This window comes from Gadus chalcogrammus, chromosome 13 (assembly GCF_026213295.1).
Source record: "Gadus chalcogrammus isolate NIFS_2021 chromosome 13, NIFS_Gcha_1.0, whole genome shotgun sequence".
NCBI classification, from domain to species: domain Eukaryota; kingdom Metazoa; phylum Chordata; class Actinopteri; order Gadiformes; family Gadidae; genus Gadus; species Gadus chalcogrammus.
This window is the reverse complement of record NC_079424.1, coordinates 14552955-14579749: the sequence shown is the minus strand read 5'-3', so window position 1 is coordinate 14579749 and position 26795 is coordinate 14552955. Positions and strand designations below refer to the sequence as shown.

General features: G+C 45.6%; 2 protein-coding genes and 1 long non-coding RNA gene across 8 annotated transcripts; 2 read left to right on the top strand and 1 right to left on the bottom strand.

The window, feature by feature from the left end:
• Positions 1 to 453: 453 nt before the first annotated feature.
• On the top strand, positions 454 to 5554 carry ddit3 (DNA-damage-inducible transcript 3). Of its 3 annotated transcripts, none has more exons than XM_056605659.1 (4): positions 456 to 648; positions 1920 to 1984; positions 2389 to 2615; positions 2920 to 5554. In XM_056605659.1, exons 3-4 carry the CDS (start codon positions 2457 to 2459, stop codon positions 3874 to 3876), a joined length of 1116 nt encoding a protein of 371 aa, XP_056461634.1. In that variant the 5' UTR covers positions 456 to 648; positions 1920 to 1984; positions 2389 to 2456; the 3' UTR covers positions 3877 to 5554. The 3 variants fall into 3 exon arrangements, with proteins under 3 accessions (XP_056461633.1, XP_056461634.1, XP_056461632.1); XM_056605657.1 differs by having other exon boundaries at positions 457 to 648; positions 2917 to 5552; XM_056605658.1 differs by lacking the exon at positions 1920 to 1984 and having other exon boundaries at positions 454 to 648; positions 2917 to 5553.
• mars1 (methionyl-tRNA synthetase 1) lies at positions 4944 to 26781 on the bottom strand. Of its 2 annotated transcripts, XM_056605655.1 has the most exons (22): positions 26538 to 26781; positions 24913 to 25003; positions 24711 to 24789; positions 24412 to 24543; positions 23800 to 23875; positions 23467 to 23651; positions 22613 to 22722; positions 22256 to 22372; positions 21683 to 21886; positions 17952 to 18153; positions 17154 to 17228; positions 16785 to 16955; positions 15682 to 15777; positions 14800 to 14917; positions 14112 to 14325; positions 11995 to 12126; positions 11265 to 11369; positions 10284 to 10479; positions 8684 to 8755; positions 8458 to 8484; positions 7630 to 7752; positions 4944 to 5608 (listed from the first exon to the last, which is right to left on the bottom strand). In XM_056605655.1, exons 1-22 carry the CDS (start codon positions 26653 to 26655, stop codon positions 5456 to 5458), a joined length of 2796 nt encoding a protein of 931 aa, XP_056461630.1. In that variant the 5' UTR covers positions 26656 to 26781; the 3' UTR covers positions 4944 to 5455. The 2 variants fall into 2 exon arrangements, with proteins under 2 accessions (XP_056461630.1, XP_056461631.1); XM_056605656.1 differs by lacking the exon at positions 8458 to 8484 and having other exon boundaries at positions 4945 to 5608.
• On the top strand, positions 20709 to 24092 carry LOC130401733 (uncharacterized). Of its 3 annotated transcripts, none has more exons than XR_008903873.1 (3): positions 20709 to 20832; positions 23337 to 23654; positions 23787 to 24092. It is a non-coding gene; the product is annotated as an uncharacterized LOC130401733 (long non-coding RNA). The 3 variants fall into 3 exon arrangements; XR_008903874.1 differs by having other exon boundaries at positions 23337 to 23686; XR_008903875.1 differs by having other exon boundaries at positions 20709 to 21587.
• Positions 26782 to 26795: the final 14 nt, after the last annotated feature.

Below are 26795 nucleotides of genomic sequence, written 5' to 3'. Positions count from 1 at the left end.
ATTGTCCTTATTCTTTATTTTTACCAACATAACCCAATTCCTAAGTAAAGCAAATTGTGCTTCCGTAAAATTTCTTCGACATAATAGGCTACGATAACCTTGCATACAAGTATATTTTTAGATTTTTTTGTTAGAGCCAACAGTGTTTAATAAAACATGTTCTGATTCTGCTGGTGTTATCCCCGACTAGAAATTGGTTGCCAAGCATTGCATCATTCCTTTCATGTGACTCCCATACGCCCCAAATTCGTCCTGGCCGTCTTCTGACTGCATCACATTTACAGATCACACAAACTATAGAGCCGAGAACAACCAACACGGCCAATAAGCTCCGCCTGCCTCCCGGAGAAAATGATTCCTATTCGATGTCACCAAGCAAAACCTCGCACAGAGACTCCTGTGATTGGCTGGCAGGCCCGTCTTTCTGCAGTCATCGTTAATGGTCTTTGTTAGGTTGTGATAAACTGCCTTCCCACCGAGTTCGGTTGGCCTTTCCTTTATATAAAGCGCACCGGGATTTTCAGAAGAATCACATTCAGCCATCAAGACTGAACAATGGTTAACATGAGCTATCACCCATTTTTACTAAAATACCTATACTATCCTAATCCGAGAGAGTCGAGACGACGAACAAATAAAAGAAAAAGGGTAAGTGAAAACAATTATTCAGGTTTGCTTTGCGATTACTGTTTTATTTGGTCTAACGCTACTTTATGCTCCGCAGCTTCAGTGTGCTCCCTTGCTTTGGGCAAAAGTGCGTGTTTTGGAAACTTTACCATGACAACTTAGTGGACAACAAGAGAAAAACAATGTCATCAACTTAAACGATGGAGGGTTTTAAGGATTACTTAGAGACGCTTACCGCGGAGGGGCATGGTCATGTCATGACATCGCAGAAGTTTTGACAGTTCATCTGTCACACGCATGAACTTTCGCCCAGTGTTTTCTTTGATTCGCAAACGCAGCGTAGACGATCTGCTCTTTTCAACCCGTTTGACATGATAACTTATCAGATAGAATAAATGTAAATTGTGTTGCGCCTTTGAGTGTTTTTCTTAGTTGGTAGGCGTCCTTTTGTTTCACCCATTCCTCTACTCGTCTTGGTTCCATGACGTAATCTCTCAGTCTCTCAGCTCTCAGTCTGAAACCCAAGTCCATTGAAATCCACAAAAAACTAAAATTGAATTGGCCTACATATGTAGCACTATATGATTGGATATATGTTTAATATACATTTATGAAGTCTTTACGTAGCAGTGCTTAGATGGTATTGAGAATGCTGACATCTGATATCCACAATTTATCTTGAACATGACCACATGGCATTTGGAATGAGAGTAGTATTAACTCTAATATAAAAATAGAATAAAAATAACAGGCAAATAATGGCAGCTATTCATCATAACGTGTCATATCCTGTAGAATGTTATTATAGTGAAATAAACCAAAGCTTATTTACCAAACGTTGTTTTCGTGGACTGTAGGCCTACATCTTATCACGCTTTGACTTACGAGCATTTTATATCAAATTCCAATGTGTCAATGTATATTCAAAATCAACGATTTAAAAGTAATAGTCATGATAGGAAAATATTTTAATTCATTTTTGCCTCTTGATTTAACGATTTATGGAGCGTAAAGCAGGGGGCGCCGTCGGCCCGAGTTCTTTGTATGAACGGACAGGGAAAAAAACAACCTGCAACACATGTTATTTTAATCTCGTATCCCTTATTTCCAAGAATTATAATACATATTCCAATCAAATGCTGATCTGTCAATCTTATGTACCTATTTATAGATGCACGTTTTTAGTTTATCTGTGCAAATCAATTTATTCTGAATTATCAGCAAATTTCCCACTCAGACATACCCACATATCCAATGTGTTTCTAACCACTGATGCATTTTCTATCCCTTAGATTCATTGGGACACGTTATCTTCAACAACAAATTGGCAGACTTGATTAAGCAAGGCTTACTCAAGGTGATATTTTTTTATTCAATTCTAGGTGATTCAAACAGGACACGTAAACCGTTGTTCATTGTTCCTTAAATTTGTTTTTCTTATGTTCCTATTTATTTGAATGATTTAATTGGGTAATATCATCATGTGTAAAGCTATTCACTATTCTGCCCTTTTGATTTAAATCGATCACACATTAAACCATACTTTTGCCTCAATTGTTTCATAGAACCATCTTCGAAAGTTTATTTTGTAAAAAAATCAAATCAAAAACGAGAGCAATCACCCTCACCTTAACAAATACAAAAAAAAAAGTAAATAAGGCGGAGCTAAAATTTCCCTCCAACTAACCTGCCCTCCCATTCGTCACTTTCTCCTCCCTCCCCCCCTCCCCCCCTTTTTTTGGGGTCCGCTCCTCCCTGCAGGTCCAGTGAGCGCCGCGTGGCCGAGCATCTGTACGTTGAGCTGAGACTGACTGCTGCTGAGTGGCGACATGACAGCCGAGTGGCTCCACCTGCCGCCGCCGTACCCCCCCGGCGTGGGCCCGCTGTGTGGTGCAGAGTTGGAGGCGTGGTACGAGGACCTGCAGGACATCCTGGGCTCCGACGCGGGCGGGGCCAAGCTGGCACGCTCTGCCCCGCAGTACGCCGAGGTCAGTAGTCTGGTCGCCCGTCGTACCGCCGCCGCCGCCACCGACAACACCGACACCACCACCCATGGCTTTTGTCTACCATGTAGGATTCTAGAATCGCATCTACTTTAATATGGCTCCGTGTGATTTGTTTTAACCGTACGATGCGGCTACGCATTAATTCAACAGATTTCAATTAAATTGATAATTTTCGATTATTCTTTTCGATTTCTTTCCGATTTCTTTTCTTTATCCTTGTTCTTTTATTGTTTTTGTTTTCCGACGTCTCATCTCGTGTCCCGGGTTTTTCCTGTTCCTACAGAAGGAGCCTGAGTTCCTGGATGTCCTGGAGAGCTGCTCGCTCACCTGGCTGACGGACGGAGGCCAGACGTGGGCCGAGGGCGTCCAGCGAGTCACCGAGGAGATCCACACCGCCCAGCCTCTCCACCACGGCTCCACATCTACCTCCTCCTCGTCTTCCTCCTCCTCCTCCTCCGCCCCCTGCCTGAGCCCGACCGCGGAGGAGCGGCGGTCCGGCGGCGGCGGTGGCGGGGGCGAGGGCCGGCGAGGCGGGGACAGCGACCTGCTCCCCCCGGAGTTCTTCGAGCTGCTGAGCGAGGGAGGGGTGGGGATGGTGGATTCGAGCGGCGCGGTGGTCGGCGGTGGCTACCACCATCACCACCACCACCAGCACCTCAACGACCACCAACACCTCCACCACCACCACCACCAACACCCCAGCCAGACCCACGCCCAAAACCCCGCCTCGCCGTCCGCCAGCGAAGACGATCTCCCGTGCGTCCCGGCCTCCCCCTCCTGCGACTCCTCCTGCGACGACGGCGACTCCTCCTCCTCGTCGGCGCCCCCGTCCCCGGCCCCGAACGGTTCGGCCCCCTCGTCGCCGGCCCCCTCGCCGTCGGCCGCCCCTCAGCGCCTGGGAAAGCGCCGGAGGAGCAGCAGCGGCGGCGACGGGAGCGGCGCCCCCAACGCCTACGTCTCCTCCTCGTCCTCCTCCAGTCCCCGCTTCTTCTCCTCCTCCTCCTCGTCCGCCACAACCAACAACAACAACAACAACAACAACACGTCCTCCTCCTCTTCCTCCTCGCCGTCCTCCGCCGCCGCCAAGAAGAGCCGGAAGGAGCGCGAGCAGGAGAACGAGAGGAAGGTGCAGGAGCTGACGGAGCAGAACGAGCGGCTGAAGTCGGAGATCGACCGGCTGGGCGAGGAGGTGCAGAGGACGCGGCGCGCGCTGATAGAGCGGCTGGTCAACACCAGGAAGTGATGCGTTGGGTAGGGGAAGGGGCGACGCGCTCGCTAAGGTAGGCCAGGTTCTGGATCCGGGATCGGGCGGGAAAAACGCTGGCGGGGCTTGTAGGGTGTCTTTTGAAATGCATCCGTCCACACGACGAAGGTTGAAAACCAAAGACTTGTTTTGTTTTTGTTCCAAAATGAAGGTAACCGGAGAGAGATAGTGATGTTAGGAAAGAATGATGAAAGTGGTCGAGGGAAGAGGGCTGCAGCGGCATTGCGGCAAATGGAGAGAGAGAGAGAGAGAGAGAGAGAGAGAGAGATGGAGAGAGAGAGAGGGAAAGACTGCATGCAAGGAAACGAGAGGTTAAACTTTGAAGGGAAAACGATGCAATGCTTCTGATAAGTGCATTTAGATTGTGAAAAAAAAAAATACAATCAATTTCCAATTGAAGCGTTGCAAAATTCAGCACGTGCAAAAGCCTTAGTGTCTTGTATGTAAGCAACGGAACCGAAGTTGAGGTTGGGTTGATAGAGGATGTAGAGAATGCATTTCATTTCCACCATCTTGCAATAAATTGTAATACATTGGTTAAGGGCTACAACCTGGCTCAAAGAGATTACTTTCCCCATAATTATGAGAATTAAAAGGAGCTCAGGAAAAGTTGAAGTACTCAGTGAAGGCGGTTTTTTGTGGAAGATAAATTCCTTATTGTTTTTTAGCAACCCCTTGTGTGTAAGTGTGTTTGCATTTTATTTGAGTAGGACCCAGCTATACTTTCTATGCTGACCTTTTTATATACAATTATTAGTAGAATTCCTGTGCATTACTCAATCCCGGTTTACTATTTTTATATAATCTTGTATGATATCTAATTGTAATGTAACACACTGTAATTACGATATCCACTTTACCTATTCCTTGTAGTCACTAAGATGGTGAACTGCAGCCTTACTTGCATGGTGTTTTGTAATGACTTCTTATGTCTTTTACCATTGCCAAGTTTGGTTTCATGTAATCTTTTCTTTTGCAATAAAAACAATTCAATTGTTATATTTTAGTGTTGTATGATACTTTATCGAATGCAATTTTACTTGAAAAAATTGCACTGCATCCATTATACATTTCCAGTCCTTTGAGGATTAAATACTACAACGTTAAAACATCTATTGGCAACTGAAGGTACAAAAAACAAAGACTAAAATATTCTATTTTCATAGGGATTTATTTTCAGCAAACGGCATAAGAACAACGTTCAGGGAATATATCTATAAAAACAATAGTATTCGATACGTAACACACCGTCCACCACCTTATCACAGCGAGGTAAAAAACGGCTTTCCCGTTTTTGTGTAGAGGTTTTTCGTTCTTCCAATTCTGTAGCTGTATTCAAACGAGTCGGCCTCGGATTCCCGTCTGTCCTAGCCAGCGTTTCTTAAGACCCCGCTGCCAGCACTACTACATTGTCTCAGATCCCGTCACGGCTTTGCCTTAAGCTAAAACACCCTCTCCCTCTCTGGGTGTACATCTTGTTCTCCCTCCTTTGGTTTGATCACTCACACCGTATTGTGAGTCATCCCTTTCGTCGCCTCACCTCCGTCCGTTCATTTATTCATTTCTTCTTGCCCTTCTGGGGGGCGGTGGGCTCGGCGCTCTTCCCCTCGGCCAGGGCCAGCTGTTTCTTCAGGTCCAGGAGCTTGTTCACCTCCAGCGTGATGGCCGCCTTCTCCGCCTTCTGTCCCTTCAGGACTCGCACCTTGTCCCCCTGCCGTGGCGGGGGGGGGGGGGGGGGGGGGGAGAAAAGAGGCGCTGTGTAAGACAAAGTATTGGACACGCCGCAGTGGACAGCACGGGAGACCCGTGGTTATTAAAATAAATCTGTACACACACACACACACACACACACACACACACACACACACACACACACACACACACACACACACACACACACACACACACACACACACACACACACTTTTCGTTTAGTAAACTGTTTGACAGGGGGTCTTACTAAAGGCAGTGGACATCGACAATAGATCAAGTGAGATGAGTGGATCGGTTCAGTGTGACGCAATTCATGAATCAAGACATATTGACATAACACACTTTTCATCAGGTTGATAAATTATTTCTCATTCCACTACACGCAACCAATGAAAACATTTTTTGAAGTGAATCATTCAGTGACAAGGTGGTCGGGTCTGGTCATTCAAGAACGGTTGTTGTATAGACCAGCCAATCAGCCCAGACAGATTGTCGTTAGTAACTACATTTCTAATGGCAGTGAACACCAAACCATTCATCAAGTAGTCACACGGTTCATGAATAAACCAAGCAAGGAACCCATCATAGAAGGTTATATCAATAATCCCAATCTTAAACAATTTCTTGACACACTACAAAAACCTCCCCCATAAAAATGAAAAAAAACACATTTTGAGTGACGATAGCGATTTCATTTGGCGGCAGTGGCTCCGGAGGTAGAGTGGGGTTGTACGGCAACCAGAAGGTTGCTGATTCGATGCCCTGCTTCTCCTAGCCAAGTGCTGAGGTGTCCCTGAGCAAGACACCTAACTCCGAGTTCTCCCGAAGAACCACTCCCTTGCATTGCTGCCACTGTCATCGTTGTATGAATGTGCGTGTGTGAACGGGTAAATGTGAAGCTCTTTGTAAAGCGCTTTGAACGGCCACGGGTCTGAAAAGCACTACATAAATGCAGACCCTCTCCAATTATTTTATGTGCCTTCAAGAATCATCATTATATTATTGTAGACTAGGCCTGGCCGATTTGGCCCTAAAAAATGTAATGATGAGTTTGAAATTGCCAATTTCGATTTAAACCTTCAGTTTTTCTCTGAACCAACAAAACAGACCCAAATATATGGCCCATCGTTTGAAGTCTCTTAATGAACCCCTCTTTCGTCAGCGCTTCTGTGATGGCCTGCCACGGGACGCTTTCTTGTCATCAGTAATGACTGCTGCTGACGAGGATGCCTGTTTTTTTGCGGGGCTTTGTGGCTTTAGCTGGCATCTGCATCTCTTGGTGCCACACACACCTGCCATTCAACCTCATGTCTGTCGCAAAAGCAGGAATAAGTTGGTTGAGTTTAACATAAACATGGTAATATTTCTTATATGATCGTCAACATCAGGATCTACTGAACTGAAACAAGACCTTAATTACGCGTAAACAGGAGTAAAATCCTATGTTCCTTCCAGTCTCCCCAAAACAATAAAAGGTACCCTACTGCGAAAGCAGGTATATATTGTTTTTCCTGAAGCAAAAACGCCTTTTGTGCCAGTGTACAATAGGATAGTATACTCTCCGACGTCACAACCAAGGGACACCGGAGGCGAGGTGTGTGTGGACGTGAAGCGCTCTGTCTGGGCAGCGATTGAATGCACTGTCCGAAAGAGGGTTAAGCTTCTTATGGCTTCTTATGGCTTCTTATACTTACAGTATAACGCCACGTTGTGTGTGAATGTGCGGATGTGTGGCGGTCGTTCTGGAGATTGATATTGATGATGACGTCCGAGAGAGGGTAAGGCTTCCCGGACACTGGTGGTATGACGATGTGTGTCTGTGTCGGTGTGTCTGAGCAGCAATGTATTCTGATTTCCACGTCAGCGTGAGGATTAAGCCTCTCAGTATAATTTATAAATCGTGATTTGGGAGTTTCATTGCCAGTGCCATTTCACAAACCGTAGGAAAGTCAAAAATAAAAGTGTCGAAATTAAAATAAAAAAATGGCCCAGCCCTATTGTAGACCAATCAGAGCTCACCTGCTCGGCAACGGCCTGCATCAGCTGCTTTGCTCTCTCCGGGTCAGCACCGCTCACCACCGCCCCGTCGTTAACGGCAACGGGATCTGCTGCAGCTGCAGCGTCCGGGGAAACTTTCTGGGCCTGTAGGAATAAAATAAAATTATAAAATAAACCCAGCAGAAATAAGAGGCAAACTCTGTATTGAGAGAAAACACGCAGGGTTAATTGAAGTGCTGATGTGAGTCTGGCTCATCTGATGAAGAACAACACTATGTTTGCACTGTGGTCACAGGTTAATCTGATGAAGAATACCACTATAGCTGCAGTATGGTGACAGGTTAATCTGATGAAGAACACCACTATAGCTGCAGTATGGTGACAGGTTAATCTGATGAAGAATACCACTATAGCTGCAGTATGGTGACAGGTTAATCTGATGAAGAACACCACTATAGCTGCAGTATGGTGACAGGTTAATCTGATGAAGAATACCACTATAGCTGCAGTATGGTGACAGGTTAATCTGATGAAGAACACCACTATAGCTGCAGTATGGTGACAGGTTAATCTGATGAAGAACACCACTATAGCTGCAGTATGGTGACAGGTTAATCTGATGAAGAACACCACTATAGCTGCAGTATGGTGACAGGTTAATCTGATGAAGAACACCACTATAGCTGCAGTATGGTGACAGATTCATCTGATGAGAAGACACCACTATGGTTGCAGTGTGTTGACAGGTTCATCTGATGAAGAACACCACTATGGTTGCACTACGGTGACACAGGGTGTGATGTTATTCACGCCACACACACACACACACACACACATGGGCCATGATACCTTCTTAACGGGCGGCTCGTCCTCAGGCTAAAAGCAAGACAGGTTCGGGAGAAGGTTAAAAATGATGGTGTGCTGGTCCTTTTTAGTTCACTCGTTTTGACATGATCACATACTTTTGTCGAAGCAGTGAACACATTTTTTTTGTTATCTTAATTATTCATAATGAAAAGAAAATATCAGACTGAGCTCAGGCAAGCCACCATTACTCCCTATGAGCGTCATGTACCTGCTGTCCCCCAAACTTCTTCTTCAAAGCCTCGATCTGGTCCGCCTCCAGCTTCTGGAACAATGGACTGACCTGCAGGCAGGAGATAATCACCGGCAATGACTCGCGTATCAGAGTAAAGGTTCAACTATACACGCAAGAGCACATGTAAAGACACGTTGTGATTCTGTAGCCGATACAATGTGAAAGCCTTAAAATGTTGCTTGGCATACCCAATTATTGGGACATTTCTGATCTACACTCCGAAAAGCTAGGGCGTTAAAATACGCTTTAGAATACTGGGATTTGAACTCGTGGACAAACACGTGCGTGCGGTGGTGGAGAGACGGCGGGACAGGTCGCTCCTTATCTGTGTGTTTCCCTGAGCTGTTGTCAGTCGGCATGGCAGGCTGCTGGCGGAACAGCACATCCAAACCCGGGCAATCTGGCCCCAAGTGACAAGTGGCTCTGGGTTAACCTACTGCAACGAGGCTGAGCCACAAATACACCTGCTGTGTGTGTGTGTGTGTGTGTGTATGTGTGTGTGTGTGTGTGTGTGTGTGTGAAAAATTGCATATAAATGCTTCGGTATACACAGATACTATCTGTTGCATGTTCTTGGGTCATTCTGCCTAAAATGGTATACAGCTCATTATGCAGTGTGCATTCTGTGACGGTGTAAATTATATGAATGTGCAATCATACAAACAACAACGTACTCAATGCATATAGAGTGTTGCCTGGTCTTGGGTCAGCCTAGGGGTTAAAGACTTATCTAAAGCGCAGGAGGGTCTAGTGATTAAGGTGTTTGAACCCTTACAAGGACTGTGTTCCTGTAGCCATCCTTGAAGATCCAGGACCCCTACCTGCTCATTAAAGCTGCTGTCATTACGATTACAGAGGAGGGAGGGGGAGGGAGAGAGGGAGAGGGAGAGGGAGAGGGAGAGGGAGAGGGAGAGGGAGAGAGAGAGAGAGATAAAAAGAGCAGGACTTATAACATCCTTCCATGCTCCCTTCCTCCCTAGACTTCTTCTTCTAGACTTCAGGCAAGACAGATTCCTCGTACCAATCAGGGGACAGATGCCATGAAGGGTCAGAAAAGAGCCTGGAGTGATCTCAAATGGAAACAGCATTTCACTTAGTGGGACTTAAAAAATAATATGCTGACGGAATGCTGGTGACCATAACGAGATACAGAAAACAACATGGCGACTCCCATAGTGAAAGATTAATATTCTTCCTTTTAAGGGTAAGTAAAATCAATGGATTCTATTAATGAAGCAGTTTTTTCTAAATATTACTTATCTTATTTTATAACGTTTTGTCTCATTTTATCCTTTTCTCGTTATTGCACCCTGGGTCAGAGACAAACGCAATTTCAATTCCTGGATTCGTCTTGCAAATATTTTGGATTCGAATTGACAATAAAGCCGACTTTGACTTTGACTTGACCCCCGGCCAGACTCTTAAAAACAAACCTCCCACTGAATCATGAAGTCGTTTAGAGATACAGGCCGACCTTCAGGCCGACCAGCGGGCCGACCAGCGGGCCGACCAGCGGGCCGACCAGCGGGCCGACCAGCGGGCCGACCAGCGCGTGCGCTATCAGGGCTGTACTCACGGTGCCGATGGCGTGGCCGGCGGGCAGGGAGCAGACGAAGCTGCCTCCGGCGTGCAGCATGGTGCTCACGCAGGCGGCCGGGGCGTTGAGCTGCTCCCGGATGGTCCGGCTCGTGGTGGGGATGTAGGGCTGCAGCAGCACCGACAGCAGGCAGGCGATGTTGACCGACACGCCCGTCACGGTGCCCGCACGCTGCCTGGAGAGAGGGAAGGGAAGGCGTGGCTCTTAACGGTCGCATGTATGCATATATATCGGAGTGTTTTCGGATTGTTGTAAGATGGAGGAATGGGCTTTCCGGAGAGCATGCGTTCGTTATATTGTTTAGCTCAGGGGTTAGCAACCTTTTCAACATGCAGTGCCAGTTTGACATTTTCTCGTTAATGAGTGTGCCTTAAGCAACAATATATTAAATATTAAGCTGAATTATGACACAGCAACCAAAAACATTTTCAGAAGCCCTGGAATTGTATTATTTCCATATAGTCCACAATCATGCATTCAAATTTAAAATGTTTTTTTTTGCTGCTATATTTGCAACAATTACATATGTCCAATCTTAAAACACCCCTTTCAGAAACTCATTCAAAAACATATTTGCACTGTGAGTAATGTTAATGTATGCATGTAAATGTATATGAGAATGTTGGAACCATCCCATCAATATCTTTAAGACATCTACAGCTTTGCAAAACCATGTGAAGGCGATGCATAGGGGCCACTTGCAATAATATTTTAGATATCTTTCTTTTTTTAAGTGTGCCAATGATTATGCTGCCACGTGCCAGGGTTGCCGACCCCTGGTTTAGCTAATCGTCTTTTAGTGATTTTTGTTCGGTTAAACTTTTTGGAAAGTATAGTATAGTAAGTTTATTTGGCTTTACTCGAGCAAAGGAATTCACACACAGGGTCCAAAATTAACCTCAGCAGGATGTCACACACACCCACACCCACACACACACACACACACACACACACACACACCTGTCCTGGTCCCCTCCCTTGATCTTCTTCCAGGGCTCGTTGACCTGGATATACTGGTTGCCATGGCGAGAGATGTTCAGGATGTGCTTCAGCCCGTCTCGGATCCTGGCAGAGAACAGTGAAGAAGACAGTGATGGTGAGAACCTTGGACCGTGAGGCAGGACCTGTAGTAGGTATTGTAAAAGCAGCTGTAGGCTGGAGATGAGATTGTTCAGCCATGGCTTTTCCAGACTGCATCATCTCAATATACGATTTAATCTCATATAAACATGAACACATAAATGCCAATTTGTAAAAATATGCACAAAATACCTACACATAAGACAACTTCAATTAAATGAATGAAGGTTTTATTTTTTTCTTGAAAATGGGTGAAAGGAGAAATTGTTTATTTTGGGGTAGTTTTTCTTAAGCATGTCAAAATCTTTTTCCCTAAAGAGGGTGAAAGCTTTTTCTCGAGGAGGTGAAATTGTTGATTTCTTAAAAGGGGCAAAGTGTAATTTTTTCTTAAGGAGGTAAAAGTATCATGCCTTAAGGAGGTGAAAGTATTATTGCTTAAGGAGGTGAAAGTGTTATTGCTTGAGGAGTTGAAAGTGTTTTTCTTAAGGAGGTGAAAGCATTTTTTTCTTGAGGTGAAAGTGTTGTTTTCTTAAGTGGGTGAGAAAGTGTTGTTTATTTCTCCAGGGGGTGAGCGTGTCTGCGCTTCCTCAACAGCAGCAGATCTCCTTACTTGACTTTGTCCATGAGAGAGATGTACTGGCGCAGCTCCCAGCCCACCTGGGCCAGCAGCGTCTTGTCCTCCGCGAGGAGCTCCATCGCCGGCACGCATCCCTCAAAGAACTTGGTGACAAACATCCCGGCTCTGGGGAGCGGCAGAGGCGGAGAGGGGGGGAGGGGTAAGAGGAACAGAGAGGAGCAGATGGGGAGGAAGTGGGGGGAGAAGGAAGGGCTCGTTACTTGACTTGCTAATCGTGGATCCATTATTGATCGCGGCGGCAGATGCAATGTAGCGTTGTGCCAATCTAAACAAACCCTGGCGCTCGTTAGGGCGGTGTGTGGCGTCAATCACCTCCAAGTTGTTATCATGTATGGAATAAATAACTGTTATAAACTAAATACAAGCAGTCGAGAAAAGCTCTGCTGTGTATTTCGAGGTTGGAGCTAATATTGGCGGCGAGATATTTCCACATCTTATAAAACATTGAATATGATGTTTTATACAGCCCCGCTGTCTACCGTGAAGAATATAAAGATCAGCGATGAGAGTTGACTGAATTGTTGCGATTCACGCATTAATCATTTTCAACCATCCGTGTGTGTGGGCAGCGGGTGTGTGTGAAGCCTGGGTCAAACCTGTAGCTGCAGCCACATACACCCAGATTAATAACTGCCTTCATTATAAGCACATGGACAAGCATTCTCATTTATCAGAGGAAGCCAGAGAGTATTATGACCCATGTTTTATTAAAGGACTCATCATAGGCATATTGGAGATCTCAAACGGCTATCATCTGCCTTGCACTCGTATCATAAAACTAACGGCAGGACACTGAGTGGCATATCACTTGAAGAGATCCAATTGGAAGCAAGCAAGGCTCGTGTGAATCCCCTCAGTGCGCAGGATACGGGATGAGGACAGGAGACTTTAGCACAGCTCAATACGTTTCCCCAGCCCAGGGCTCCGCTGAAAACCCACCGTTACGTGCGCTCCTCAGGAAGAGCCACAAAATGGTTCTGTGTACATTGAAAACGATCAGTGTCAAAGATTGATCTGATTATCGAGGAGGAAGAGTGTTATGGCGATGCTGGCGTTTGCGGCAGAGAATGGACGCTCTGCGTTTGGACCTGCTGTTATTGATTGATAATTATGGCAGCGCTCCCCGGCCCGAATTAAAAAGTTGACGGAGCCCTCATTAGATGCGACGCTGATGGCTCCGGCGGAGCAGAGGCGTTAGGCAGGAGGCCCTCTGGTCCACAGGATACTTTGGAACCAATTAGGCATCAGAGTTGCCGCTGCAGACCAGATCTTACAGATCAAGGAACTTTGCCAAAGGAGGGCCGCTGGGGGGAAATCTTTGATGCAGGATTTAACTCTGATCGTTTAGAAAGCATTCCAGGCGGTTTAATTGGGGGCTAAATTACACCATCCTCAACAAATGCAGCAAATTAGCATGTGCTAGCTGTTGCTCTTTTACACCAGAGCGTGCTGCTTCGGGAGAACGCGCGTTTGTTTAGGCTTTTGATGTCAACAGACGAGCAACATGATGGGGATGTTTAACAAACACTGAATGATTAAAAGATGCTGGAGGTAAGACTCAAGAGCTATTAAGCCTTACCTACAAGTCTTACCTTACAAGTCTTACCTACATTGAAGCGGGATTCAGCTATGAGTCAGTGGAATACTCTGTGACAAAATCAGTTTCAAGGTGCCTCTGTACGAACCAGTTTACATTTTAGACCACTCTGCGCCCATTGATGGTTTGGGGAATCCATGTTGCATGTCAATCACAGGTGTTGGAATCACAACACTTTTCAATGGTGAATAAACATAAGGAGATATGAGAGGTTTAGTTTCAAAATCCCTTCACCTTCAAGATATAAAGCCAAAGAATCATACACACACACACACACACACACACACACACACACACACACACACACACACACACACACACACACACACACACACACACACACACACACACACACACACACACACACACACACACACACACGAGGAGTCTATAAAAGCCTCCTCAATGAACAAACACAAATGTTTTGTATAGTTGAGCTGAGTTATTTAACCAGCGCTCCCTCCAGGCCCAGTCCCCCCCTCCCAGGACCCACCGGTTGATGAAGTTGCCCAGGTTGTTGAGCAGCTCAGAGTTGTTCTTCAGGGCCATGTCGGCCCAGGAGAAGGCCGAGTCCTGGCCCTCGGGCCGCACGTACAGCAGGTAGAAGCGCCACACGTCTGAGGGGACGCCCGTGTCCTTGGCCATGTCTCCGAACACGCCCACGCCGCGGCTCTTGGAGAACTTGGTGTCCTCGTAGTTCAGGTACTCTGGGGGGAGGGGGGGGAGACGGACACTGTTTACCATGGCTTTATGTACAACCACCATTCAGACGTTTAGGTTTACCCCCCAGGTGTACTTTTACCACCATGTGAGTTTACTGTAAGGTTCACAAATACAACTTGAGACTCAAATCGTCACGTCTTCGTATTTTTCAGCTCCTTTGTCGTTCAAATATGTGGTTTAAATGGCGGCGATATCAGTAAGTAGTAGTAATAATGAAAATGGATTGGGAATCCACAGTTCAGAGGAAACCTGCTTGAAATCTGTGATAATATATTTGATAATAAAACACCATGTGGTCCTCTGGCTCCAGATTTGAGACGACGGAGAATGTTACTAGGTTTCTAAGATGTTTTATTGATTGTCTCACACAGCTTGTACTCTTGCTGCATGAATCTAATAACTATTCACATCAACGATCCCATTATCCACCAATAAAAGTAAAGTACAAAAAAGGTTACCAGTGGCAACGAGGTGATTGACAAGGGTGTAGTTGTCCTGGGCTCCCAGCAGGGAGGAGGGGAACACGACACTGTGGAACGGCACGTTGTCCTTGGCCATGAAGTTGTACAGCTCCACCTGGTGGCAGGAGCACAACAGCGCAGGGAGGGGATGACATCATATTGGATCATGGTGAGATCATCCAGTTCAAAGAGGACTTATCTGCTGTTCCCAACCCCCCAATCAACCTCGTTTTCTGTTTGCTCTGCGAATATATAGGCCAACACACACACACACACACACACACACACACACACACACACACACACACACACACACACACACACACACACACACACACACACACACACACACACACACACACCGCTGAAGCCTTATGTTTTTTATATAGAGAGCTGAGGAGTCAGTGTGAGTGTTATAGTGGGGTAGTTTGGTTGAGAAAGCAAATGTTTGAAGAGCTCTTTCATCAATGGGCTCTAAAGTCGGTTTTAAAGACTCCCCATCTCCATAATATCCACATTTAAACGCCTTAATGGCTGTTTAACCCCTTGCATTATGCAGATCTCCATAAGGGGTACATTGGAATAAACAAGCATTGCTTAATTGTTGCCTTCACCACGTGGACATAATTAGCCGCACAACAGTTTGACCTGACTGGTGGGACTGGGAACACATAAACCACAATTAACAGTTCAGCTCATTTCCCCATGATGGAAAAATAAGTGAGTAACCGTTGCAACTATCTTCATCTTTGTTGTAGTACATGTTACGGAGCTTTAAATACATACAGTATTTACAATCATATTTTCCAGAATGGCTTCAAAGGATCTGTGTTGTAGGCAAAAGCTTCAGATCTCTCCATTAACGGTCCTGAAATGTACCTGCTCAGGATTCTTCCACCACTTCTCCCATTGGTCGGTGTAGTTGGCAGTGATGGACAGGTAGCCAATAGGGGCATCGAACCACACGTAGAACACCTAAAAAAAAAGAATTGTGCAAAATAATGAGTGTTTGTGAACAACCTTTTCCAAAGTGAACCTCATGTAGATATCGTTGGTTATAATTTTTTACAGTTATAATGCGACACTTTCACATAAATTCCGTCATTGTTGATCCAAAAAACGAAGACAAAATGAACACCATTTGAAAAACGCATAAATTATCTTTGATACTATTGTTACGCAGTTAACATAGAATTGCCTCAAATAAGTGCTGAGCTAAAGACAAGAAAAGCCTACTAAGTCACTTACGACTTAATTAAATAGCACTTGATTAACTTCAAGCTGATTTATTGCCACTTGACTCATTTTCTACCAGCATGAGGCAACTCTTACATCCTGTGTTGACGTGAAGGCACTGTATATGGGGAAGGGGCTCCTGCCAGCATTTCACATGGTATATCACTCTGGGTGCCAGGGGCACGCAGTTCCTCAGAGAACATGATGTGCTCAATAGACTCATAAAACAATCAGGGTTACAGCTAACCCCCCCTGGAGGCCAGGGGATTGAGAAGCCATTCCGAGTTCATTTACTTCCCTTTTTCCGTTTCATACACATCATCAAATAAGCATCATTCCATTCGGGACAAAGGCGGATCCTCGTCTCTGCAGCCAAGCCTTGAGCTAACCTGTTTTAAGGCCCTGATACACGCAAGACTAAATGGATTGTTCAACGGTACCACACAAATGATAAGTATCTGGCAACTGTAAAGTATGGAGTATTGCGTCATATTGTTTATTTCAAGATGAGGCAGTTAGTAAAAAGAAGACTTTATGAGATCTGTGGGATGATGTGCATTTGCACGCTGAAGCATGGATCACAAGGGCACCGAGACTCTAGGGGATCTCCTGGCGTCACTCAAACTACACCCCACACACTGCCAAGACTATACTGTACCCTGTCGGGAGGACAGCTTCAGGCTCGCTCACTTTATATTCCCCATCCCTCACACAGGCCAAAATTAAAGCCGATAGTGATGACAGACCTTGTCCTTAAAGTCGGGGTGCGGTACTGGGGTCCCCCACTTCAGGTCCCTGGTGATGCAGCGGGGCTTCAGGCCGTCCCGGAGCCACGAGCGGGTGATCTGCTTGGCGTTGGGCGTCCAGTCGCCCGCGGCCGTCGACTTGTCCAGCCACTGCTCCAGCTGACTCTCCAACTGTAGAGGACAGCAAACAAGCGGTAACGGACTTTAGCGTTTTAGGTTTGGGGTCCCATTAGCCTCCGATGTATGTCATTAAAGTAGCCATAACACTGGCAAAGACGGGTTAGTAACCACACAGTCAACCGTGAAAAACTGAAGAATGGGCAATTGCTGGCCCGACATGTAAAAGGTAGACGAGAAGGTGTACAGTACCTTGGGTAAGTCCAGGAAGAGGTGTTTGGATGATTGGATGATAGGCGTCTTGCTGCAGACCTTACACAGGGGATTCTGCAAAAAAGAAAACGATCAATGGTTTGTGCGCTGGGTATTTTTTAAGGGTTCATGCTATATCACACATTAACATGCATCGCATTTACATTGCATCATAATTCTAGAGTCAAGCCTGAAGCACAGGCAGCTGTATAGAAATAGAGCTTGCTACATTCACGCTCCATGCGCTTGGCTGTCATTAAAACCTTGCGACTCTTTTTCTATCTGTGGGTGTCGCTACATGTATGAGCTCTGTGTGATTTGGAGCAAACACCACAAATGTAGATGATTATCGTGTAGGGAGTGAAGAGTAAATCCGGACCTCATTCACAAGAAATTAACTAACCTAGCTTTTGCGATCAGTCGGTTGACCTTACCGTTGCAGGTAATGCAACAAATGACGACCACCACCACCACAACGAAGGGCCACAGCGAAGGGCCACTCCGAAGGGCCACAACTAGGGGCCTCAACTAGGGGCCTCAACTAGGGGCCTCAACTAGGGGCCTCAACTAGGGGCCTCAAAGAAGTGCCTCAAAGAAGTGCCACAACAAAGGGCCAAAACAAAGTGGGCCACGACAAAGGGCCACAACGTAGCGCCACAACTAAGGGCCGCAACGAAGGGCAACAACGATGGGCCACAACGAAGTGGGCAGCGACGAAGAGCCACAACAAAGTGGGCCACAACGAAGGGGGCCACAACGAAGGGGGCCACAACGAAGGGGGCCACAATTCAACCTCACCTTGAGTTCCACGGCGTTGATGAGCTTCCCGCATTTGTCGCACTGGTCCCCGCGGGCCTCGGGGTAGCTGCAGTGGGGGCACCCGCCCTCCACGAAGCGGTCGGCCAGGAAGCGCCGGCAGCCCTCGCACCGCAGCTGCTCCACCGTGTCCTCCAATAGGAAGCCCCGCTCGTGGAGACGCCAGAAGATGTCCTGGGCGATCCTGCAGAAGGACAGGGAACAGCAACATGGGACAAGGGGAACATGTTCAGGGCGATCATGCAGAAGGGGCGTACAGGAAGGGAACATGTGAGAGCGGGAACGAGAGGGAGAGAGGTGTTTTTTTAGGTCACCATATATATCGTAATTATGTAGGAACACAGGTAAAGGCCACTGTAACAAATGCCCAATTAAAGGTACATCAAATCCGATCTGAAGGCCCCAACATGTTGTAGAAAGTTGCAAAGCCTCACAAAGACACTTCTTTGATTTGAACTTCAACCCAACTATTTTGCATTGAAACGTTGTCGCGTAACTAATCAATGAGTCCGGGAAAAGCCTTTGAAATTCTGTGATGTTTGTATCCAAGGATTTCTGTGCGATAGGCAGGATAGTGTCAAACGCTTACATGCCTCAAGGCTGCGACCAAAATGATACGGTTCACCACCAACAGTGTGGCCTAATAGTGGCGATGTGCCACCATGTCTGATGAAGATCCCTAGCGATCGAAACGTTGCCTGTTAATAAATCCACTTCTGGAGCATTAAAACAGTGTGCAGACCCTCCTTTCTCTTATATTCAACCCTATTGTCTAGCACCTGTGGATTACATTTGGATGTGCGCACCACCCCTCTTTCTTTGATGGACCACCATGTAACATTTTAAACAGGGCTGTCTTGACCAAGAAATTGAATTTCTGAATCAGCCGAACTGGTTAAACACAAGTTATTGGAATAACGCTTTAAGAGGCCAAACTGCAATATCACGTAGGTGCTGTGTGGATGTAGCCTGTGCATTTCAAATCGACTGGTGGTGCGAATCCGACTCGGTCGCGGCAGAGCTGCAATGTAAAGCGGGTTGCCCATGATAACACACTTCAGAAGACTTGTTGGTCTTCTTCTGTGTTTAATGTGACGAGTGGTCTTGAGTGGCTGTATGGTTGCGCCGTTTTGAGTGCTCAACTTGGAAACATGCCCCACTTAAGTCCAATGGAGACACACTGCTTTGATCCCAAAACTATAAAAGGTGGTTTGTACATTGTGCAAAGTTTCAATGAAATTTCCCAGCAAAATGATCTGCGCTGTATATTACCCAAATAGCAGCCTGTGATGATTAGTAGCCCAGGTAACTTGTTCAATCTTGTTGTGCAAGCGGGAAATTACCATTAAGCTAATATTGGTTGTGTCACTAACTTTTTGAAAGGTATTTGTATAGAATACAAGGCATAAACACCGCAGGGAAAAGCCTTGTTGTGATCACCTTTGTATTTAGGCCACACTCGTATTTAGGCCGCACAACCATAATCTGTCTGAGAAATGTGTTTATAGGCCGCGGTCTATATCAGCGTAATTATGGTATATAGGCTATAGCTAAGATAAATGAACACATAATGTACTCCACCAGTGTTATTAGTGAACTCAAGATGATTTGTTGTGGAATACATTGTTAAATACGTTCTGGAAAGAGGTTGTTAAACCAGGATGTAGTCAACCTTAAGTGACATCTGGAGGAAGTGTGCGCCATATTAAGTGTCTAGAGTGACTAGCTAGAGAGAATCTCTTGCGGAAGTGTTGTCTAGTCCAAACCTGTGTGTGCGGCTGTGTGCATTTCAGACTCAGTGTTCTTAAAAGACCGTTGTGAATGCGTGGTTCCCTTCGTGTAAACCGATCATGAATCTTGAATCTATGCAAGCGCAAAAAATGGTTGCACAATCCACATTTATCTTATGTACATTTAAAGTATTGTTTTTTACTTTATTTTGCTTCTACTAAAGAAAAAATTAAAGGATCAGCACTGAATGTCTTCTTGTTTATATTACATCACATTTTAGATTTTTAAAGTCACCCTTTTGCAGAGGTGAAAGCCCTGTTGAGGAATGATCACCTGGTCGTTCAATGCATAAATTGTGGGGACTCCCCTAAACATGAAGTTGCAGTTTAAAGCTTTATATCATTCACTATTTAGCATTGAGTCAAATGGCACACATGTTGAACCAAAACCACTTAAAGTGATTTCATCAAAGAGCAGATAGGGGTTAGGAATCTTGCTCATGGATTTCTACCGGCTGGGATACAGATCCCATCCATCCAAATGTTGGGGTTTTGAGTCTCGTCTCTCCACAGGCTACAGTGCTACAGTGTTAACACCAGGGGGATAACAATGGCTAAGTTTCATATCCTACTGGGATCCACACTCTCATTCAAAGTTGCTCCGTTGTGAAACTCTTTACCTGAGAATATGAGATTGTATTGGTTGTATTGGAAGTGGAACCGTCAAGCACAATCCAACCACATGTTTATAAATGTGTGTGCATCTCAATAATTGTTGGTCTACTCAATATTGCAATGGAATCTCCTTTTCTTTTGAATGGCTGTTGATCTTTTATTTCATTTAAACCTGTTGTCATTTATGTAAGGATGAGAAAAACGTAGCAATGGCATGAGCCAGCCTTTGCACGGACATTATCATTTCCTCGTACGTGGTCTGGGATTCGTCCTCGCTAGTGGCTCTCCCACCATCGGGCCAATCGAAGGCTGCCGTGGTTGTAGGAGGCGGGTAATAATGCAAGGCAACAGGCAAGGTGCCGTGGTCATTCTCGGTTAATTAGATTAGTCATGGTGCGGCCCGTGGAGCCTCACGGCCAAACCAGAACGGACGCGACGGGTCACGTAGGGGCTGCGGAGTGAGTTGTTTTTTTTGCCTGCCACACTGACATCGTCTTTGAAGTATGTGGAAAAATCCAGTATTTTTACACACAGAAGACGGGCTTTCCTGCGTGCATCTTGCATATTGAGCCCTGTGTTAATGCAGTTGGTTATGCATGACTTGAAAGTGTGGGCTACATTAAGTGGTACTGAATTAATTAACTAGATCCTTTTATCGACTTGATCCTGGATATACATTGATTTTACTGATTTATTGTAACGTGCCATGTCAGAATACCCACGAGGTCGCTAAGCTCTCGGTCACATTGCCTCTGAGCATTCGTATTTATTTATTTTTTATCATCATTTTGAAACAGATTACTCATTTGTTTACACGGTTATATTTTACTTGTAAGAGGGCCGCTTAGCGAGGCGTAGATCGGGAAAAATAAGAGGAAAAATAGGGAAGAGTGTTGTGGGTGCGCGGCTATGCACAGTCCTTCAGCTGTTTATCTAACGAGCCAACTAATTTAGCTAACATTGGATTTATAAAAAAAAAAATAGCAAGCATTTATTTTGGTTTGTGTGGCTGGGATGTAGATCTAAATAAATCCCGACAAAAAGGGATGCCGTGGTTTGGTTAGGTTGGGGAACCCTACAGTAGAGGCTGCAGTTCCGCGTTTCAGCAGAGAGCATAGAGGAAGGGCTTCAAATCAGCTGCTAACGGCAACCAACTCTCTCACGAAGAGCAGACCTCACGGGACCCAGTGGTAGAACCAGGCGAAAGGGAAAGGTATTGCAGAACACCCAATGCATCAGACTCATTGTACCACCGGTCCTACACACACAAACATCCCTGACTAAACAACCCCACGGCGGCCCACTCACTCGGTCTGCTTCGGGGTGGTGGTCCGGCCGAAGAAGTCGAAGTCCACCTGGAACCAGCTGTAGATTTCAGCGTGCACGGCGTGGTACTTGTCGCAGATCTGCTGCGGCGTCAGGCCCTCCTCGCGGGCCTTGTTCTCCGTGGCCGTGCCGTACTCGTCCGTGCCACACACGTACAGCACGTTCCAGCCGCGAAGGCGCCCGTACCTGGCAGGAAGGAGGAGAGGAGGAGGAGAGGATGTCGTTAACCCTTACGATTCGGAGTGTACCAATACAACTACGACATCAGGAAGAGGAAGCAATTCATTGATAACGTTGTTTGATGCTCTTGACAATTCAATTCAATTTGACTAGTGTGTGATTGGGAATATGCATGTGCAGCATAAAACACCCCGGATGTGATGCAAAATTAGACCCGGGCCGATGAGACTAAATAGGCAAATAAAATATGAATCAAGGGACATCAATTTCAATTATTTATATACGTTTGAAAACAGATCTGATAAATGACTTTAGAAACTGTAGTTGCAGTCTCATGTATTGAGATGAGTCGAGACGGAAAAAGAAGCCGGGTACCTGGCGAAGACGTCGGCGCTGAGCACACAGCCGATGATGTTGCCCAGGTGAGGCACGTTGTTGACGTACGGCAGCGCGCTGGTCAGCAGCAGGTTCCGCCGGCCCTCCTGAGGTAAACTACCAGGAGACACGAGAACTAATTAGAACAGGAACCGAAATGACGGCGCCTTCAATATTACTTTCATAAACAAATTATGTAACACAGACTATCATTCAAAAACAGTCGGCATTGTCCCTACAGCCCCTGAAAATAATAGTTAAAGAAGAGCCAATCGACAGACCGACCAGAACTTGACAGCCCTACGCGGATTGGCCACCGCCAATATTTGTATGACAACGAATGTGCCTCATGCTCACATGGGGTGTGGTTTCTCTGGGGGCTCTGTGCAGGCGGTCAGGCCTCTACTCCAGGTCAGGGCAGCAGCCTCCATCTCCTCTTCAGACACCACACGCACCGCGTCCTCTGCCTGGATGCGCATTACATTCAAAACAATTACCAACTAATATCAGTTATTTATTACGTTTAGTTTGCTCTTCAGGCTGGGGCAAAGCAAGTTTGTCTGTAATTGTTATTTGTCATATTCCTGTCATTTTGATGGGATGTTATCTTATGTTGGCAACATATTTGTGCCTTGAAGCAGCCTTTTTGCATTAAAGAGAGAATTATGACCCAAGATTCAGAACCTCTGATTACACCCGTGACCATTTGAAATATAAATAAACAAAGTAACACTTCATTAACAACTTTATCACAGCAACTACCCTGGAAACTATTCCAAAGGCAGCCCACGCTAACCTTCCTCAACAGCCCTCCTGACTTAGTCTTCCATTGGAAGGAGAATAAAGGGATGGAGTAACACTGATGTAATCCCTATATACAGCATGTTCTATTGCCTAATAGGGATCTGTAATTGAGCTTTAATGGAGATATGCTCAATCTGGCCCTGGGACACCATCTTCTTCACATGAAACCCCTACTAGTGCAGTCCCTTTAATACAACTCACAAAAAGTGGCGGTTTCTGAAAAGCACAACCAGACGCTCCAAATAGAAATAAAACCATTTCTCTGTTCTTCTTATAGACGATGTCCTTCTGGCATATGAGGGGAGCTAGAAACTCACTCGCCCATGTTTCCAACTCCCAAACTGAATAATGGAGGTGGGAGGAAGCACTACATGGCCAAAGAAAAAGACGTGGACCCGGACTGCTACCTCTGAGGCGGTGCTGTTGCATGACTGTGGGTCTCTGCGCTGGCTGGAGGCGGGTGCGGGCTGCCTCTGCACAAAGGGCTTCAGGACCTCCAGGCCTTTCCCGGGTAGAACCTTCAGAACTGCTGCCTGGCACGCCTTCTCACCCGCCAGCCGCTCAAACCACGCCTGCACACACTTCCACTCACCTGGTAGGGCAAACGCAAGCAGAACGCTTGGTCACGTAAGATAAGATCAATCCAAAGCATATCTATATTTTCTAGATACAAATATTAGGTATAAGAGATTTTCCTATTTATTTTCACGCCAGTTTATAATTCCAGAATGGCTACCCACCGAGAGCTGGACTGGAGTCAGACAGAAAAGGATGAAGAGCGCCCCAAAGCACAACGTCAACCACCGAAACGGATTCCTAGAAAAACACACATTTCTGTGCATAAATACATTGCATCAACATAAATGTGTTAACTATTTTTTAACAATTGATACAAATGTCCTCTCAAGGTTTGACTACTCAAAAATATATTTAAAATACCACAGGGAGGAACAGTAGGTAAGAAAGTTAAGCAAAATTATGTATGCTGCCCTTGTTCAGAGGAACATAAAGCCCAGAAAGCCCTTGGGAGGCTAAGACATTGCCTTCATTTCCCAAAGTGTATCAGGACTTTTTTACTTGGTACGGGTGTGCTGCAAACTATGAGACTTGCTGTTAGGAATATGCAATTGTGTCAGGGAGTGATAAATACGCATATCATCCTTCTGCCATAAATATTGCATGCCAAATGTTGGTGTGTGACACACACACACACACACTCACACACGCACCAACATGCACACGCACAGACAAACAAACACACACGCACAGACAAACAAACACACACGCACACACATCACGCACGCACACGCACGCGCACACACACACACGCACGCACAGATGTCATAGTTTACCTCTGTCAGACATGGCGTGGTCCCCTTGCTCAAGCATTGGTCCAGGTAGGAGAGGGGTCCCTGTAGGATCTTCGAGGCCTCTGTAGCTTTGCCTTGCAACACTGCCATATGGAGGGCCTGCAGCAGGGCAGGCTGCACACACAACATACAGAAGAGGCCGTCGACAAACGCACTTGCCTACAGGCACCGTCTATCTCACAAAATGCCCGTTTGAAGGAGGGTATGGATCTTTCTGTGAGGTTACTGCTGCCTGATATCCATTTAGGACTTCACTGTTCAAGGCCTACAACAAGGGTTACCTGAAGTTCGGTGGTCTCCCATTCAAGCCACTGGTTGATGAGGGGGTTGGGTTTCCGTCCACTTGTTTCAAACAAATACCTTCATAGCAGAACCGAAAGTAACTACCTTAATCTGGTGTAAGCATTCAGATTGGGCAACAGTAAACATACAAAAAATGCAACAAAACAGGAAATGCCTTTGGAGAGTTGGGTGACTACTCACTGGCAGATGGCGTTGGAGCTGAATAGGTGACCTCCACTGGGCAGGAGCAGCGCTGGCAGGGCAGGACGGCTGAGGAAGGGCACCACTCTCTCTGAGGAAACACACAATCACACGCAGAGAAATGATCATACCAACGACACGATGCAAAGTGCTCACATTTTGCGTTATCAAAGATGAAGATAAAATAATGCACATCGTTCTTCCTCAGTCAGAAGTGATAATCAGTCCTCTTTTATTTCAATGAATAGAAATGTATGCAAGTATGAAATTACCATTTTCAACAAGGTAGAGTATTGCCTGTAAATACTTAATAAGTAAAGTCTTTGCATGCAATGTAATCAAGAAAATCAGAATTCTATAGTAAGACACTTTTTGCTAATCCTATACGTCATCATCGTTTTATCCCTACACCAGAACTTATTTTTAGCCCTCCATCAATGCCATTGATCCACATGCCAGATGCTGCTGGCTGTGCGGCTAGACGTCATCCTGTTCTACAAGGAGAACAGGATCGCAACACAGTGGACGAGAAATGACTGGACCAGGCAGGCTAAACACTCCCCGCTAAACCACAAGAACACACCTTGTGGACTCCCTGTTCATTAGTATGAAGTGCTCTTTACCAACCAGCTTGAACCGTTTATATATTTAACTTTACATTGCTATTTAATATTCTTCCTTATTCCGTCTGTGAAATGTATGTGATCCCAACCTCCAGCCAAATGATTAACCCAAAAGAAATAGGGAAGAGTAAGTGAGCAAGACATCATCCATCAGATCACAAAACATAACAAGTTTAGGTGCCAATTCAAATATTACAGTTAAAGTTCATGAGATGGGGAGCATGGTGCATTGGCAAACGGGGACAAATGGCCCAGAATTTTGTGAAGGCAATGAGCCTAGAATCAGAATGGGATACAGTAGTCGTATGCCTCATAGGCCAGTAATATCCCATTCATACATGTGACCTGGTCTAATAGCTACAGCTGGGATTCATAGTACTCAGAAAAACTGTCTGGATAGGATTTTACAGCATTTCCAACCCTAGCCTAGCCTTACTATGTTTAACACCAGGGATATCTAAGGTATTTTTAAACATTTTCTGATCCTTATGTCTGCAAGCATACACCATGTATTAGCTAGAAACGTAATGAATGTACACAGAAGGCTGTTCGATTGCATCCCTATTGTATAGTGGTCAAGAACATGCGTCCTTGTGAACTAAATACATGATCTTCTTCATTTCCATCTGCTTCTGAAGTGTGACGGACACAATACTTGTTATGGTGTTCATGACAGCAGATTTCTCCATGTCAATAGTGTGTGATCATGGAGTAGTAAGCGTGTAACAATACGTTAGTTCAGACACACACACACACACACACACACACACACACACACACACACACACACACACACACACACACACACACACACACACACACACACACACACACACACACACACACACACACACACACACACACACACAATATGTCCAGTAACGCAGTGATTTATCCCAATTGCAACCTCCTTCTACTTATGAAGACAGAAAGTATTCATGATTGTGGACAGATTGATGACAACAACCCAGAACTAATGAATCTGTAGCCATGCGTTCTTACCTTCGTGGTTGACACATTGTACATCACATTGTACTAGAGCACATTGTACTAGAGTCAGTTCAACAGCAGCTACTACTTTTAGGCAGTGTGGGTTGCCTTCACTTATATAGAGCTTCATTAGGCCGGCAGGAACAGGATGTTGGATAAATGTATAGAATGTGTAAATGAACGAAAACAGACCCTGTCAACACCTAACTTTGTCGGCGAGTGCCGTTGTCCATGCGCTGATGCAAGTTCTGTTCAATGGATTACATATGG